The 18,743-nt window shown below is 37.0% G+C and overlaps 1 protein-coding gene across 1 annotated transcript; it reads left to right on the top strand.

Moving 5' to 3' along the window:
- Positions 1 to 2,331: 2,331 nt before the first annotated feature.
- NTS (neurotensin) lies at positions 2,332 to 16,118 on the top strand. The gene is made up of 4 exons (XM_080588365.1): positions 2,332 to 2,621; positions 6,684 to 6,745; positions 13,589 to 13,813; positions 15,739 to 16,118. The coding sequence occupies exons 1-4, from the start codon at positions 2,561 to 2,563 to the stop codon at positions 15,883 to 15,885; spliced, it is 495 nt and encodes a 164-aa protein (XP_080444491.1). The 5' UTR covers positions 2,332 to 2,560; the 3' UTR covers positions 15,886 to 16,118.
- Positions 16,119 to 18,743: the final 2,625 nt, after the last annotated feature.

Genomic DNA, 18,743 nt, shown 5'->3' with positions numbered 1-18,743 from the left:
ACGGAAGATAGTTCAGTTCTACTGACAGAAAAGAATAATAATAAAAAAAAAAGTCTGAACTCAGTTGTGCCTGATTCAGGGGATTTGAAGATAATATGTGAGAACATTCAATGTGGTAAGAAAGAAAAGAAGATTTTTAACAGTGAAGTTTCTGTTTTTACGTTTCTCAGGAAAAAACCACCACAAACAGCAACCAAACAGGTGAAAACAGAGCAATGATAAAAAAGATTGCGGCCCAAAACATATTATACATGCATCCCCTTGAAATCACTAATATTAGAATACCAAGATTATAATAAATAAATAAATTATTAATAATAATAATAAAAGCAATTGGGTGGTCATCATTTTTAATGGCAGGGAAACTGGCAATTACTCTCTTCCTGAGGAAAAAAATAAAACGTCATTCCTATAAATTCCAGTTACATAAGAATATGGGCAATTACACTATTGAAGAAATCTGTGACAGAGAGTAGGCACTAGAAAATATCTATGAAATATGATTCTCATTCACAGAGCCTTCTGAACTGCAGAACACCCACAGAGCAAAATCAGCTGCAGATTGGTCTTTCTACATCATGGAAATAATAGAAAATGGGACTGGAGGGGAGCATGAGTGGCCATCTAATCTAACCTCTGTGCTAACACAGATGAGTTACAGCTGAAATTCTGGCAGATTAACATAGCCCATACACCATGATAAATGCATTCCCTTCCTTCCTTCCTTCCCTTTTCCTTTCCTCATTTCCTCTCTTCCCCATTTTAGTAGGGAAGAAAGATGTGTTCGCAGCAGTATGCAAAAGTCTGGGCTCTTAAAACAGCTGATACTACTAGAATGCACTCGGCTGTATTTTTTGTATGTATTTATATGACCATAAAACAAAACAACCTCCAAATTTAATATTAGTTCTGCTGCAAAAGTTTATTCAGGAAAGAAGGAATTCAGTTAATTGAACTTTTCTCACCAGGTGTTCTGTGTATCACGGATTTGAAATTTCTGCAGGTTTTCTGTTTCTGCAGCATCTTTTCAGTGGCAGAGGCAGGCACAAAGGGTAGAGTAGGGCAGCAGCACCCATCACTGTTCTTTGTATTTTAAAGGAAGCTTTCTGCAGTGCAGAGAACATTCACTCTAGCAGAAATCTACCAGAGTGCGTTTCTGCTACGTGTGGCATGTGTATCCATCCTTAAAAGTATTCAGAGACCAAAATGTTCCACATTGTACTATCTGCATTCAACAGATGGAGCATTTGTCTGTATCCGAGAAAAATCACACTAAAAGCAGTAGCATGATGGAGGCTGACGCGAATCTTCAGCTTTACAGTTACACACTCACACCTTAAAGATTAGCCTGCCCTACCCTCTATTTCAGACGATTTCCGTGGGGATTTGCTTGTTTAGCTGCCGGGCCGCTGAGGTGCGGGGTACATCCCGGGACAGGTGCCCGGCTCCAGCCGCCCGGCGCCCCCCGGCGCCGCCCGCTGCCACGGCGCCCCCTCCCGGGGCAGCGCCGCCAGCGCTCCGCGGCCGCGCCCCCTTCCGCGGAGCCCTTCGCGTCTCCTGCGTGCTTTAGGGGGCCGTCAGCTCCTTAGATGTCTTACCGCTATTTTACAATACTGGTATTTGACAATACTGGTAGGTATTTTACAATACTTCCTTCCAGTATTTTACAATATTGGTAAGACATCTGAGGAGTATTATAAAATTCAAGAAGAAAAAACGAACCAAAATTCAAGCACAAAAGTAAACCGTAGAAGAAATGTTTTGTAGGAGCGCTTTCCCTCTTGAAACAATAGCTGTCGGCTTACTCTTCAGAAGGGATAGCGAGCCTCGCCGTGTAGGGCGAGACGCGCATTTCCTGCGCATCTATGAAAAAGCTGTAGCAAGTGACTTTCCCGTTATCTTTCTCTCTTGCTCAACATGGAATTCATGTTTCCTGCCGCCCGTGCCTGCTGCCCTGCCGGGTGTGCGGGTCCCTCCCTCGCTTCGGGGAAAGCTAAAAGGGCTAAAACAGCGCACCAAACGCCGGCCGCACGAGGCTCAGCGCCCAGCGCGGGCGGGTGTCCGAGCAACTGCGGAAACTTTTTCTTTTCATTAACGATGAATATACATATACATGTGTCTGGGGGCTTTCCGAGCTCAGGGGACAGCTCGCAGCCGGGACGAGCCCGCTCGGGCGGCGCTGCGCGTGTGGGCGTTTGGGGGGGGGCTGCTGCGCGCCCTCCTGCGCGCCCCGCGGGGCTCCGCGTGCGTCAGGCGGCCGCTGGCGTCAGAGCCGCCGGGCGCGGAGCGGCGGGGAGGGGGCAGCGGGAGCGGGGAGGGGGGGGAGGAGGGGGAGGAGGAGGAGGAAGAGGAGGAGGGAGGCGATGGCGGCACCGCCGTGACATCACCCCGCGGCTTATATAGTTGGGGAAGGGTCCGGGTCCCCCGTCTAGTGCCTGCGGCCGCCTGTCAGCACTCTGCCGAGGGCGCGGAGCGGCTCTCTCTGTGTGTCTGTCTGTCTCTCTCTCCGTCTCTCCCCAGGATTTATGGACTTTACTTTCTAGAAGGTGGCGCGGCAAGGATGAGAGCCCAGCTGGTGTGCGTGGTGCTGCTGGCCTTGGCCTCCTGCAGCCTCTGCTCAGGTAAGCCCCCGCCGCGCCCTGCGCCCCGCCGCGCCGGCACACGGAGCCCCCCTGGCCCCTGTCAGCAGCCGGCCCCCGGGCGCTCCTGCCCCCTCCAGCGGGACCGGACGCAACGAGGTGGACGAACTTCAGGCGCCAAGGAGCTGCCCCGGTAACAGGCTATGGCCAGCATCGTATTTTCTGACACTCTCCTAACTTTCTCCTTTCCTGTAAGCTGTTGCGCCCCACAGCATCACTGCCGTGGTTGTTAGTGTAGAGTAGTCATTGAGAAACACACATCGGTGTAGACTGTCCACTTAATTATGCTGCCTCATTTGAGGTTTGCTGAATACCATGTATTTCCAAACCATCATATATACTGTATTTTCTGCAACATGTATGAATATCTTCCATAGTCCAAATCAACATGACTACATATGCATTGTAGTCACTTTTCAGTAGCTGAAGTAAAATTTTAGGATTCTGGAGGAAAAAAAAAAAAAAGCTAGTAACTGTACCAAAATGATGACAAAAACTGCTGGTCACAAAGATGCTGATCACACAATAGGAAGTTAAATGTAAGTGCGTTTCTTTTCCATGATCAGTTACTTTAGAAACACAAAAAAAGAGGGCCATATATGAAAATGCACTGCCTTCTCATTTGGAAAATGACATAGCTGTGTCATTTAGGTCATCAGCTTTTGAGAAAAACAAAACAACAACAAAAAAACAGGTGTACAGCCACAGACATGGAGCACAACAGGCTTTAAAATCCACTCTAACTTACGAATGACTGTAATCTGTAACTTCACAAAATTTAAGGAGTAAATTTACAAATGTCTTTATTTTTGTGCTTTAGTATTCAGGAAGACTCAGAATTCCCCTCTTTGGATGCAAGTTACCAATTTGCATTTCCCCAGAGAAGAAAAATGTAACATGCTTAATATCTGTATTTCGACACAACTTAAGCATTATTGTTTTGTGTGTTTTAGAGAATAGGTGATCTTAGTGACAGGGCTTAATATTTATTATTTTCTCCCCATAAATCTAAAGCTTTTTAAGCAAAGGCATGAATAGTATTTTCAGTGAGGCAGTATCGAATTCATAAGCCCACTAAAGCCGAAGATTTCAGTGGAAACTATAAGAGGTGCATACAAAAATAAATGAAATTTTATATGTAACTAACATGATGGTTCATTTGCTGGAAATTTTGAAATTATATTTAAAAGAGAAATGTCATAGAGAAGTTTGGATGGAAAGGCCAAATCAGTTTTTACTAATATGGACAATTATGTCACAAAGAAAATGATCTTTAGTTTAATTTCCCTTTGAAAATATCTGCCATTAGGGGAAAGTATGTTCCTGTAGAAGGTAACTATTTCTATAGAATGTAGATACATGAATAGAAGCTATATCAATTATAAGTGAATCATTAAAAAGACAACAAAGTGTGTGGATCTTCCTTAGATTTGGACAATAACGTGTAATGTGATTTTTTTATTCTTTGCTCTCAGAGTGATCTTTTAATGCTTTTACTCTTCATCTGTCTCTTTCACTCCTGAATTATGTGTGCACTCCCTTTTCCTCCTCCAAGCTTTGTTTCATTTTTTACTCTAGCAACGATCTCCTAAATAATGTCCTCCAAAGTTCTTTTCTCTTATCAAAATGTTTAATACCTATCTATTCAGTGCAACCTTCCACTTATGCATCTGTCTTCTACCCTTGACAGTGTGGAAACAATCTTTTATTCTATATGGCCTTTAAAAGCCAGAGTGCTGACCAGATGCAAGTTATTTTATTGCTCCCAGCTGATAGAACATAACAAATCACAGTGCTGTCACACCTGTACTGTTCACACACTTGCAGGAGCTGCTGCTGTCATTAGTAGAAATTCAGCTGTGGTGATCTTTTGCTTCCAGCAGAAAGACCTTCAGCTACAGGTGAAGCTGTTAAAAGATTACGTAACAATGACAATAAGTTGTGCTGTAGGGTATTAGGCTAGAGAGAAGTTGTTAGTGAGTTGCTGCAGTACTGCTGACCAGTCTTACTCAATACTTTTGATAACAACTTCAATGCAAAATGAAGGAAAGGATGAATGAATGAATGCATTGAACTAGTAACGCAAAGGTGAATATGAGCATCACTACAGAGGAAGACTGTTGTAATGCACAGGAGTTTTTGATGACCTGAATAATAAAAATGGGAAGAAGTACTGCTGTGCAAAGTGTAATAGATTAGGAAATAATAAGTTTCTATTACAAACTCCTTTTAACAGAACCATGGCTGTTGGAAATGTGTGAGGAGATATAGGACTTGGTCATGCTATCTGACCTTACTCTTATTACTAGATAATAAGGCTTTTCAGCCATGAGAGACAATAAAATCCAAAAATGTGTCTGAAAGCTACTTCTTTAGCAACTGGAAAACATTAAGGTAGTTAAGTAGTAGGACCGCTGATCTAGTTTGTGCCGTGCTGTGTTGAGATCACATCAGGCACAGAGGAGGGTCACTGATGACTTAGGGAACAGATGGCTATTAGGTAGATCAGAGACAGTGTAATAGCTATGGGCACAGCCTTTCAGTAAAGTGTCTATGGTGTTTCCAGGGGAATGGCTTATGTCTGAAACTCTAAAGTAGAGGCACAGTGACCTTGCATTTGTTTGATGGTCACCATATAAAAATACCTTGAAGATCTAAGTAAGGAAGGGTTGTGATTATTCTTAAAACCCACGAGTTGGATAAATGTTAAAAATAGAGAGGCAGCATATATAGTGAAGGAGGTTATAAGTGAGCTGTGAATAAAATTTTAATTGGAAATAAATTAGGCGTGAAATTAGAAGAATGTGAATAACCTTTGATAGTTTTGGAAGAATTTCCCAAAGAAGAAATGTGGTGGGGTGTGGGTGATCTTGTTACAAAAACTGATCATGATCGATTTTTAAGAGTATTGTAATAGTAGACTTCCTGTGCTAGCAGAAATCTGTCACAGACAAGCACGCACACACATAAAAGGTTTCTTATGGTCCTATGTTCTTTAGACAGTATTAAGATAATGTTGTGATGATCCCTGAAATTCAGGCATAAGTAGAATCTATCCACAGATTCTGTGGTAGGGTATTACATGCTGATAACATGTATCATTTTAATAAAACTGATGTATGGTTTATATTAATATGGAATAAATATCTGTGTAGTTTGGTTTTAAATCAATGTAATTGGCTTAGGACTGCTAGTAATCTGTGGAACGTAAAAGCCATGTGGAAATTTGTTTCACTAGATTTCTGTATATATCTCATATTTGAGCTGTAATTGCTGCTTCATTTTCAAGGTGACAGTTCTTCCTTGTGGTTCTGTAGAGCACAAAGCAGAAAAGTTTTTGACTGTTTTTTCTTTCTACAGCAATGTTTACTCTTTTGACCAAATCAAGTCTTGCAAGCCCACTGAGCTATTAAAAGTCAATTACATTAGTAAAGAAAATCCTAAGAATTTTGCTTAGAATACTTTCATTTGGAGTATGCATTTTCAGAAGAGCTTGTGTCACAAACGCTTGTCTTGCTCAATTCCCTCATATCAGTAAAAATACTCTTAATTTAACCAAGAATAATTGAGACTAAATTTTGTCAAGTAGTTCAATTGCCATTGATCTAAATTCTTATTTTCTACTTAAGGAAATATTCTTTGAAAATAAATATCCAAAATCTTCCAAGGTTAGAAGAGGTGACAAATAGTGATTATGAAAATCATACTCATTTTGAATGAAGATATAGCAGTGGTTTTGTTTACTGGAATGGCTGTTGACCAGTGAACTGAGATTAATGAATTAACGGATCCTTTCATTAATAATCCTTTCATCTTCACCTCAATAAGCTTGATCCTGCTTTAAAATGTCGTGAGTATCCATTTCAAAATAATATTACTCTTACCTAAAGACTCATCACAGTCCGTTTAGATCACTTTGCTGTACTTCTATTACAGTTTTTTTTTCTTCCAAAACTAATTGAAATATCTAAATACTGTTTGCTGAATTCAGATGTCCGTGATTTATAATGAAATAATCAACATATGTTACTGATTTATTCCCAGATTCAGAAGAGGAAATGAAAGCATTAGAAGCAGATTTATTGACCAATATGTATACATCAAAGGTAATTATTTTTCCTCTTTTAGTTGATGGGTAGGGAGCAAATGAATTCTCATTACAAACCTAGAAGTCTTTACACAAAGTAATAACCTATGGTCTAGACCTAAAAGTTTAGTGCTAGACATCACTTTGGTGCAAGATTTTCTCAGTTCAAAGGAAATTTAAAGGTGTTGATGTGACACAAAAACTGTTCCTCAGTTTTAGCACTGTTACTTTCATTAAACTGTCAAAAGTGTGTTATGTGTAGAGACATAAATTTATAAGAGGAAATGTGTTTCCAATAAGATTATGTCTGCTGAAAGCTAAATTAACCTTTAGTCAAATCTGTAAGTGAGATTTTTTATGCAGAACTTTTTTTCTATATGCATATAAAATTAAGACAGTCATGAAGCAAAAGCTGTTAATGCATATGCTGATCTTAGTTTAGGAATTTCATCGTAGTGTTAGTACAAGAACATGGAGAGATGACTATGAAACTATTAATCTGGTAAATGACATTTCCTTGACAAGTGGCCAGACTGTGAGTGATGTACATGTTATTTAATACAAATAGAAAAAAGTTCTGTTCCAAGCTCATACTGACCTAGGTGAAGCAGCAAGTGTTGCACATATGTATTGAATGGGCTGATAGACAAGCACTTTTGCAACACTGTTACTTTCCACAAATGATTTAAAAAATATAGATGTCTAATATTTCTTCAGCAACATATTGAAGAACAAACTCTGCAATGAGTGTTATAGGCTTAAGGTTAAGTGATTTAACTCTTGTTTCTCATGAAGTTCAAGTGCAGCTTGATTTCAGTGGAAAATAAAATGAGATTTTCATGAAAATTTTCAAATAAGGATTCATAATCTAATGACTAGTTGAATGTTAAGGACAAAGCCTGCCTGCAATCCACTATTTACTGCATTTGGTTATGTGTGAGATTTTTCACAGTAGTCTTTGAATATGCTAGGATGAGAAATGAGGCTAGAAAATACATTGTTCTGATCTGGTCTAGCAATTCTTAGGTTCCCAAGTTCTTTACTGGTGTGGTCGATTCCAAACAAACCTGTTTGTCACTTGCTTCTCTAAGGTAAAGAAAGATTTAATACAGATTATTTTTCAGAGACAAATTTAAATGTAGGAGGCTGACAAAAATAGTGCTTTCTCTGTGTGCCAAACCATAATGTGTCCTGGGAGAAAACCCTGCAGTTGTTGGTATTTCTGTTACTGGTTGTAAAGGAATTGTGATCCTAACTTTCACTTCCATCTTCTCTTCTCTCTCAGCATAGAGTACAATCTCAAGTAACTAAAAATGCCCAAATATAGTACACCAGTTTATAATATGAAGATGTATGTCATACACTATTACATGTTGTTTTACATCGTGTAGCTTGCTATTTGATCTCCTCATGGTATATAGAACATATAAGACAAGTGACACCTGAAGTAGACAGAAAGAGTAGACATATGGCAGAGACATCATTTTAATTCTAGATTATACCGTTTAAATCATCATTTAAAACTAATTCATTTAGTATGTATTGTCCTTTGACATCAAAGTAAGGCATGGTAGAACCACTAAAATGTATATAAAACTTCTTCTACAAGGGATAGACCACCCCATCCAATAGTAAAATGACAAATATATATATTTTTTTTTGTCGGCTTCTGCTAGGTTTGGTCTACAACAGAGGTATGGCTCTAGTGTGAAAGACAAGTTTTATGATGGTATATATGATAACTGACTTGGTTTTTGCTTGAGATCAAGTTCCAGTTGAGGGCAATTACTATTGAATTGTATTAATCATCTTTGACACTGACTTGGTTAGCAACAGCAAGGGAAATTCAGACAACTTAAATAGACAATGATTCTCAGCACTAACATGGAGGGGAAAATAACAATAAATAAATTAAAAAAAAAAAAGTGTTTATGAAAACCCAGATATAAAAATGCAGTAAAGTGGATTAGCACTTATAGTTCTAGTATTTCACAGAAAAGTTCTTCCTAAGTAGGTACTTGTGAAGTATGCTATTAAGACTAATAGTCTATCCGAAAATATGGAAATAAGCTTTTTACCACATGGTTTTGACTTCGCAGACTGTTGTCCAGTGTCTGCTGGCCTTTTTGGCCATTCATCCATATGCTAAATACCTCTACAACATTTTTTTTTTCTTAAAAAAGGAAGTACACACATGCTTATTTTGAACTGTCTTCAACATTTAATAGTTTGTCTTCCTCTGCTGTTACACCTCAAAGAAGATAAAGGGATCAAACAAGTCCCTAAAAGGCTTTATGTATCTTTCTTCTTAAGATAAAATCCAAAGAGCCCTTTGCAAGATTTAGTAAGACTACACAACCTACGGTGTCACAGGTATGAAATTACCTGCTGACTGTTTTTTGTATCAAAAAGATAGCTCTATTCCTCCTCCTTAAATGTTCAGATGAAACCACCATTTACATGAAGAATGTCCTTAACTCAAACAAGATTGAGATGGTATCAGTTCAATAAAAAGAAAGGAAGAAAAGCATTTCTTTGAGTAACTTATCACTAGAATATAATGTTGTGATACCCACTTACATTAATTTTTTGACATCTTGGACCCTCTGAGCTTCTTACTGTTCTTGGATGCCTATTCCTGACAGTATATGCCAGAAAGTTTAACCTTTTTGTCAGAGGCAGATGAGGCTACAGCTGCCTAGGAGCTGTTGACTTCCTGACTCAGACATTGCTTACAACCCTTTACATTTAAAGGCATTAGTGTATATCATGGAAGAACTTTGGCTGTAATGGAACTCAGTAACTTATTTACTTAAAGAAAGATAATATTTTTATTATAATTTCTATTGATACATTCTGAACAAAATTCAACTACTATTCTGAAGAGGAACCGTTGAAGCACCTATGTAGACAGTGCAGACCTGTTGAGCCAATACGGTTTATACTACTGATACTTTTGCATGACTTCAGCAGCATGCTGAGATATCTGCACACTCTCTTTCATTAACGTTGATGAAAAACAAGTGAAATTCCTGCTTTACTCTATGTAGAGGAATTCATGAAACAAAACTAACACCAAGGAAGTGTACCAGAAAAAGAAGGCTGCTATAAGGTCTCCCTGGAGAAGAGAAGGCTCCAGGGAGACCTTATAGCAGCCTTTCAGTACTTAAAGGGAGCTTTCAGGAAAGTGGGAGAGGGACTCTTTGTCAGGGAGTGTAGTGATAGGACAAGGGGTAATGTTTTTAAACTAAAAGAAGGTAGGTTTAGATTAGATATTAGGAAGAAATTCTTTACTCAGAGGGTGGCAAGGCATTGGAACAGGTTACCCAAAGAAACTGTGGATGCCCCATCCCTGGAAATGTTCAAGGCCAGGTTGGGCAACCTGGTCTAATGGAAGCCCATGACAGGGGGTTGGAACTAGATGATCTTTAAGGTCCCTTCCAACCCAAACCAGTCTATGATCCTATGAGTCTGTGAAAAACACCAGAAAAAGCCTTCCGTTCTCTGCCTTATAATACTTCAGGAATTCTGTAAGCTAAGTCCAAGTTTTTACTTATATTTTTGGTGTCTTGAGGTTTATTTGGTTACGAATCTGTTTTTCACCTCCTTTCACCAGATGAAGGCAAGAATATATATATATATATAAAAAAAAAAGAAACTTTATTATTAGTTAACATTTGGGAGGTATTAATTACAAAACAGCAACAATAAGTTATATTAAATAAATTGTATTGGGTCATCATTCAACCAGAAATGGAAAGAAAAATATATCAGATGTATTATAACTTGGGATTCTCTGTAGTTTTTCATAGGAAAAGACTGTTGTCAAGAAGAAAATATTCTCAAGCTCATTTCAGTTACTTAGTCAATTTTAACTTCTCTTTTCACTTCTCAAGATGTAAAAAGGTGTGGGAAACCATATATCTGAGTCATATTTCAGATGCATGTTCAACAATGGAAATGTGTATATAATATTCACTTCATGAATTCTTTAGCATTAATAATTTTTAAATACTGATTCATCCAGCAGTCTCTTTTGTTCAATCAGATCCCTCCCTGATTTTTTTTTTCAAGTTAATCTTCAAAAAAATGTGTTCCTTCTTGACAGGTGTGAGTTCTTTGATCTCTTGTGGAGGTGTTATAGCAAAACATATCTTGAGCGACTGTAGTTGGTATTGCTTAGACCTGTGTGGAAAATATATCACGCACTGGAAGTGTACCTGAACATCTGTGTTACAGTCATCTAAAACTATTTTTGCCTTTTTTTTTCTTTTTCTCCAGAATACCCACCTCAGAGATTTTCCATACCCTTTAAAACAAAGCTGTGTGGTTGTAATGCTTGCTGTAATAGTGAAGTGTATTAGAAAAGTAACACGACTGCTTTGTTCAGTGAGTAGACATGACCTAGAGAGCTCCATGTTCAGTTTAAAAAAAAAAAAAGTTCTTAATGCTTTATAGTATCGTTGTGTGAGTCCACAGGAGTGTAAGTCAGAAGCATGTGTACTCAAGTAAAAAAATATTTTGAAGTGATATATGCAAGGTATTAATGAGAATTAGACTCTTTTGACTGACAAAGTATGGTTGCAGACAGAACTGCAAGACTATTTTCCCCTAACCTTGTAAGTAGCAGCTAAGACCAATTGCACCTAATGGACGCTGCAATTTAAGTATTTTACTAATAGAGAGTAGCATTCGTTTAAACAAAGACATGCATCAAGGTAACATTAAATAGAATCTTGTGATCAAAAGTTATTAAAAATTATTCAAGAAGGCATAACGTATTTCCCCATTTCTTTTCTTTTCCAGTCCCATCCATTGGACTTGGTTTCAACTTACAGTTCTCACTTGCTCACATAGCACTGTCCCTAGATTTAATTCTTCATTGCAATTTAACTAGTTCATATTTCTTTCATATACCCAAGAGAAAGAATTGTATTGGAAAAGTCACCTCATTTAGTATGAAAAGCTCCATGGTTTTGCATTTCACAAATATTTTTAAAAAGACCAAAGATTTTGAAATTGCAGTGCACACTTGCTCTTTTTGCTAATTTAACTTTTCTTAATTAAATTAGGCATTCTGTAAAGAGGTTAAGTTTGTTTTGAACCTGCCACATCTTTTCAAATAATTAAACAGACTAATTTCCGGAATGGAGCACCTGAATGGGACAGCAGATGAGCCAAAACAATGCAGAACCTTCTGAATAAAATTTGGGATTTTTCTTCTTAGCCTCAGAACAAAATACTACTTGTTTTCTGAGCCCTGTCAGGAAGCTAAGAACACAGCAGTTGTATCAAAGGACTAAATTACTCTCATTCTGAAATGCATGCATATATCAGATATATACTGAAGTAATGATTAAAGACAAAAGGGCATTTCTTTCAACTAATGATATTAGTGATGAGAGCCTTTCTTGTTTCTTGTTCACGTCTCTCCATTTTCTTTCTTTTCCCTCAAAAAATTGTAGCAAATATGCACAAATCTTACATACAATACCTCTTTGTTAAGAAATTGCTTTGAAGAAACTACAGGTTGTGTGATTACCAAATATTCAACTAGGTAAGAACTGCATTCACACTCTCAGTTAATGCTGTTGGTTAGTAAAAGGCAATGTCTGTATTAATGCAATAACTGTATTTAATTTGGTACATCCAGGAAGAGAAACTGCATTTTAGTTCATTAGTAGAGTGTAATTCTAATGTATTCAGCAAGGAAAACCTTGCCATTAATAAACAGAAATTTACTCTTTGGCTTTTGATTGGAGATTGCTACGTCACAAGTTCCAGTTGAAGGAAACTAGTCTCAGTAAGTAGTAAACTAATACCCATCAATAAGAGGAATACAATTTGGAAGAAATAATTGATAGTGTGAGAAAGAAAGTGGCAAAGAAAACAGAACAGTGAATGAGGTAGGAATTATTTTTTTCACTTCACTTTTTTCCATGGATGATCAAAGCTAAAGAAAACTACTACCACAGTTGCTTGAAAAAAATACTAATAGAAAGTAAAAATGTTTTTTCTCATGTATTTTTAAAGGTTTTAAAAGAAACATAGCTCTTAAATAACGTAAGGTATTCGATTAAGCAACAATTGTCACAGACCATGGTGAAATTTCTGTTTATTTTTGTCTTTCTGTAACAACTCTGAGATAGTTCATTATGGACCACCCAAAAACAGTTGGTCTCAGTTTTTCAGTCCAGCCACAAAATCAGGAAGACTTTGTTTGCACAACTCTATTTCATCTTTGCTCCACCTTTATCCAAGTCCCTAGACCTTCTATACACATCTCTCATGTTCATGACTCTCCAGTGTCCAAAAATCCTGGGGCTTACAAATTCCGTAACATCAGATCCAGCCTCATCAGACAGCTTGCCCTGAAGCAGGGACTCTGTCCTTTTCTTGGGGAATTTTGAAATGACTGGTATTTGTTCTGAACTGGGGAGGAGTTTCTAGTTAACCACAAGCATCCAGCTTGGAATCTGGCACTGGGAATTTATCCAGTGGTCCTGACTCATTGTCCTGACTTACACCTATGAATTTATATTATATTAATTTCCATTTGTGTTTTTGTTTGCACCTGTGTAGAATGACTATGAAATGCTACCATTCTGGTTTGGTAGCAGTTTACTTCAACATCGCATATATCTACCTTGAGGGTAAGGCAGTGGGGAAACAGACTTAGTGTTTTTAATAAAGGAGTTGTCCTAATTTCTGCACTCTCTAATTATTGTATTAAAGTTGGGCAGATGAAAAGGACTTTAAACAAGCAAACTTGTTCCTACCAAAATGCTTGAATATCACACATCATTACTCGAAACAAACCAAAAATTGCAATACATTAAGTAGAGGGCATTTGTATTTTCAGATTAACAGAGCAAAACTTCCTTACTGGAAAACGACCCTGTTAAATGTCTGCAATCTTGTCAACAACATGAACAACCAAGTGGGGGAAACAGTAGAGGCAGATGAAGAGGATCTCATTTCAGGAAGACAGTTCCCTGCTGGTCTGGATGGCTTCAGCTTGGAAGCAATGCTGACAGTATATCAACTCCAGAAAGTTTGCCACAGTAGAGCCTTTCAGCATTGGGAGGTAAAGTGTCACAAATGCAAGTTTCAATGCCTATTACGCTTTTGTGATCCCTTTGTCTTCACAGTGATCTTTTAAAATCCATACCCTATGCATTCCAAGCCTTGCGTGTTCTTGGCTTAAATCACTCCTGTTATATTGTCTAAACTTTCCTTACCTTTTTGATATTCTATAATACCTAATACCTCTAATATGGCTGTTAGTGAAAGGGTTGTGAATTAATGTAGTTTTTCAAGAGCTGAATGCCTGTTTTGGACAAAGATGCATGCACATATGTGAAGTATTCTTAACTACATAATTTCTCCACTTTTCATAGCCATTCCAGGAAACCAAACAAGCATGTGGCAGCGAACCAGAGCACAAAATTAAAATCTGCTTAACACACATGAAATTACTGTGTATTTATTCAGGCATAACTAACTGTAGGCAGAGTTTCTGTAAAACCTTTCAAGGCCCTAAGACAAACTGGCTTCAAAATACATGGACACATGCCCATGTATACATGTAATTTTACCAGGTACTCTGGACTTACCATTGCTAGGAAACCAGAATCAAGGGAATCCTGCTTTCCCGTTCTCCCACACCTGAAGACTGCTAATCCTAAATAGTGATTGTTTTTAGTCCACCTGTCATATGTACCTTAGTGCAATGATCACATGAAGAACACTTAACAGAATCCATTTACACTGATATGTATTACATTAAAAGTTGCTTTGTGTAGTAGCACTACCCGCTTCCCAGCAAAACCACATTTCTTCAGCTGTTACAGATACATGGGCAGTCTGGCTGAGTCCTAATACCTTTTTGCTTTTTGAATCACAGCTCTATATTTGCTTATTCTCAATCTTTCATACCAGCTAGGATGGCCCATACAAAAGTCTGCAACGTCTCTGAGAACCAGTTTTCTGATGACTCCATTGTTAACATTTATTGCTGAAAAGGAGCTACCATAGCATTGACCACATGCAATAGCCTGTAACTTAATCACAGCTCCTGCAATTACAATTGTATCACTTTTTGTGGTGGTTGGGAAGCACCACTCCTAACCATACTCCACGTGAAATTAAAAAAGGGTATTTCTCTCTCAGCTTAGGAACATTGTTAAGCAGCACAAAAAATTTTAAGGCATAATAGAAAAAGAAGGGGTAGAGACAGAGGGAGCAGGCTTGAAATAAACAGTTTATGCAATGAAACAAGTTCTTATTATCTTACTCGTCCAGGATTGATTCCAAAGTCTGTTGAAACCAGAAGAGCTTTTCCATTGATATCAACAGAATGTAGATGAGCTCTTATTTATTACATAATTAAGTGAGTAACAGAGTTTGATTGCTTAGGGAAATATTGAGGTGGGTCTAAAAATATTTTTAGTTTAATTCCTTTCAGCCACAATCAGCTAAAATCAGTAGGATTGTACTTGACCATGGAAGAATGTTATAAGAAAATGGATGAAATCCTAATAGATCAAGCAAGAATTAATCTGAAGAAAACACTTAAAAAACTCCAAGAAAAACACAGTTACATAACATATTTGATTGATAAAAATTTAGCTTTATTTCATTTCTTACTTACTCATCATAAATTTTGATTTTTTAGCTGTAGGAATTTGGAGATAAAAATATTCCTCAAAAGCTGAAAACAGCAAGGAGTGGGTGTTTTAGGAGGTCTTTTAGTTAAATTATAAAGTGACAATCATTAGGAAGCTTTAAGTCAAATCTAATCGAAGAAGGGCATATCAGCTTTTCTCTAGTCAAAACCAATGATCTCATTAGTTTCAGCAGAATTTAAATATCACTTCCATAGGATTCAGCAAATTTGTAGCCTGATATTAGGTTAGGTCTGAGTTTGGGGCTCATAAAGCTCTCTAGGAATTGATAATTTTCATTACCAAAAAACCCTGATACCATTCTGTGTCTTCTGACATCCTACAGTTACTTCAGCAAGATGCTTATGATCTAGAGAACTCAAGCCAAGAAAAGGAAATAATGAAAAGAAAAAATCCCTATATTCTGAAGAGGCAACTACATGTGAACAAAGCTAGAAGACCATACATACTCAAGAGAAGTTCATATTACTGATGCAGCAGAGGAAAACAATGTGTGTTTAGTTTATAGGTAACTGTGTGTTATGGTTATCTTATTTAGATCTAAAATCATACTTGTGTGAAAATATACTATGGAAAATCATCAAGATGACAACATAACTGTCTTTTTTTGTTGTTGTTTGCAATGGCTGTTTCTTGTTTGTGATTTTTTTCCTACTTGAAATTAATTGGATCAATACATTTGCAAATAAATCTAGTTTCTAAGCATGATGTATTGCACACTACTGAGATTTCAACATATTTCCAACAATACAGTATTTTTCCTATTTTTACACAGTGACATACACCAAGGAAATTGATACTGTCTTTACTGAGAATCTTAACAATTTCTTGTTATGGAAACTTGTTCTTGGAACACCTCAAACATATATATGCTTGCAAGTTTTTATATAATACAGTATTAAGAACTGCTGCCATATTTTATAGATTGGCCAATTTAAATTATTAGGGATTAGGTCTAAGTAAGTAAGGAAATATGGTCAAATATTTATTGGCAATTTCAAAATTCGTATTTAAAACAGCCTGCTTGTAAGTGAATTTAAATTCTTGATCCCTGACTTGCCACTTGCCATAATTTAAGAAAATGCATTAATGAGACTTTAACAAAGTATGCTAGTGAGAACACAGCCAGATATGCTTCAGAACCTCATGTAACGTTGACTAAATAAGGAAAAGAGTTTATTAAATCAGTAAAATAATTTATGGTGTTTACCTAATTTATGAGTGCTCAGGAAAAAAAAATTAAAACAAAAAAATAAAAGATGATTCATTCTCCTGTGGTGTTACTGGAAAAGTCACTATACTAATCCAGTTATATGAGAAATTTGGGAAAAAAAATATTTAAAAGAGGAATAAAAATTAGAACATCTTACATTTACTATTGAAAGCTATTTCCCTCTACAAAGCTCCCTCCCTCTACAAATCTGTAATAACAACAGGTAGTTTTGGGAGCTGAAGATAGTCTTGGAAGTCCACCAAAAGGGAAGCGCCCATCATGGAAAAAAAAAAAAAAAGAAAAAAAGTATTTTCAAGTTGTAAGTTCTCAAGTACCACCTGAAACTCACACACTCTCCAGCTCCATGTGTCTAATCCCTACATCAGATGTGGGATCTCAGTGCTCCTGGATTCCAGTCTGGAAGAAAACCATTTGAACTGGGGTAAACAACAACAGTTAAAATAGAGAGAGAGTCTGTGACCCATGAAGACTTGATGCTCAGACCAGGAGACAAAAAGTGGGAATAGACATTGCTTTTGAAGCCTACCTGTTTTCTGTTTGAGGTATTTCTTCAAAATGTTTGAAAAAATGGCAAAAACCCCACAGAGAATTACCAAATCATCTCATAGGTCATATTTTCTGACAATTATTATTAAACATACAGAGGGATAAGTAGCATGGAAAAATACACCGCTACCAATGGTTATATCAACTTTGTTACATGGGGAAGAATTTTATTTATTTGTTATCTTTTTACTGTAAAATGTATTTTCATTACACTACATCTATTTCTATTTCCTTTTCTCACTGCAAATGTTATCAGTTTATATATTAAATACCATTAAATGCATGCATTCACAAGATATAACTGAGCATGCACTAATTACTATAATCATTATAATTTGAATAGAGCAAAGTAATTAAGCACATTTGGTCTCAATGGTTTAAATGCTTAATGTGTTTAAGAGTTTCACTTAAATATGGTTCTAGTAGATTAATTTCTTTTTGTTTGTTTTTGTGAAACAGTTGTAGAATTTGACTGGAGACAGTGTGCTCTTAAGTGAGAAACACCTCTCTTTCCAAAAACCTACAAGCTCTGTCCTGTTATGGATACCTTAAATTCTAAATTAGCTGTTGATCTGAAATAACAGAGCAGAATGGAGTTTGATGGAGTTTGTTCAAAAATTCAGTGCAAGTAATATATGGGGAAAAAAAAGGAAAGAAAGAGACTTCGGATCACTATTCTAATCACTATTTTGTAGAGAACACACAAACATGCACAGGAAAAAAAAAAGAAAAAAAGAGAAAAAAAAAAGAAAAAAAAAAGAAATATCTTGCCATGGTACTTTTCTCTGTGTATTCATTTTAAGAGTGTAAGAGTTTAAAAAAATTATAATGTTGTTGTCATCTGAGAGAAAAAAGCACACACCTGTGTTTCATTTGAGGATCTCAAACAATGTTGGTTAAAGGATTCCACCCTTAACTAGTACCCTACCTTCAAGTGGAAATTACACTCTGACTCTGTGCTTTCTCTTTGCAAGGCACAGATTAACTAGATTGACTGTCTGAAAATGGCTTAAAATAACCCATTTACTTTCAGCACAGTGTGAATCCACACATGGTCAGCTATTGTGTGTCACCGGAGGAGGTAGATCTTATAGTGTGACAGAAGGTAGCTCGTTAAAATGTTCCCTAGCATTTGATGGAGGTGTTCAGGGATCTGTCAGAGCAACATCATCCAGAGTGAAAGGAAGTCCTAACTAAATGAGGAAACAATATTCATAACTGTTCAGTAAAGTCAATGCTGGCATTTCAGGTTGTTGGTCACTGGTGAAAAGCAAATGTAACAGCATTAAAATGTTAGAAAACACACTGAAAACACATTATTAAGCCAGATAAACAGAGCTGTAAAAGGATGTTTTAATGTCTGGGGGCCCCTTATTTTCTTGAAATCTCATTTGACGTCTAACTGTTCCTGTTTCCTGCTAATCTCACTCTTACGGAATTTCAGTCTTCCTTTAGCCCTCCTTTTCAGATGACGCAAGCTTAAAAAATAATAAAATAATAATAATAATAATAATAAAATAGGCAGGCAGGCATATTTGTCTCTATTTTGC

The sequence above is a fragment of the Anser brachyrhynchus genome, assembly GCF_964034855.1.
Source record: "Anser brachyrhynchus genome assembly, chromosome: 1".
Lineage (NCBI taxonomy): Eukaryota > Metazoa > Chordata > Aves > Anseriformes > Anatidae > Anser > Anser brachyrhynchus.
The sequence above is the reverse complement of the archived record's forward strand: the minus strand, read 5'-3'. Positions and strand labels throughout refer to the sequence as shown.

Excerpts from the sequence above, each read along its gene's own strand:
- NTS (XM_080588365.1), top strand. The coding sequence starts at position 2,561 with ATGAGAGCCCAGCTGGTGTGCGTGGTGCTGCTGGCCTTGGCCTCCTGC. Across the intron at positions 2,622-6,683 it reads CTCCTGCAGCCTCTGCTCAG|ATTCAGAAGAGGAAATGAAA; the intron begins GTAAGCCCCCGC and ends ATTTATTCCCAG. Across the intron at positions 6,746-13,588 it reads CCAATATGTATACATCAAAG|ATTAACAGAGCAAAACTTCC; the intron begins GTAATTATTTTT and ends TTGTATTTTCAG.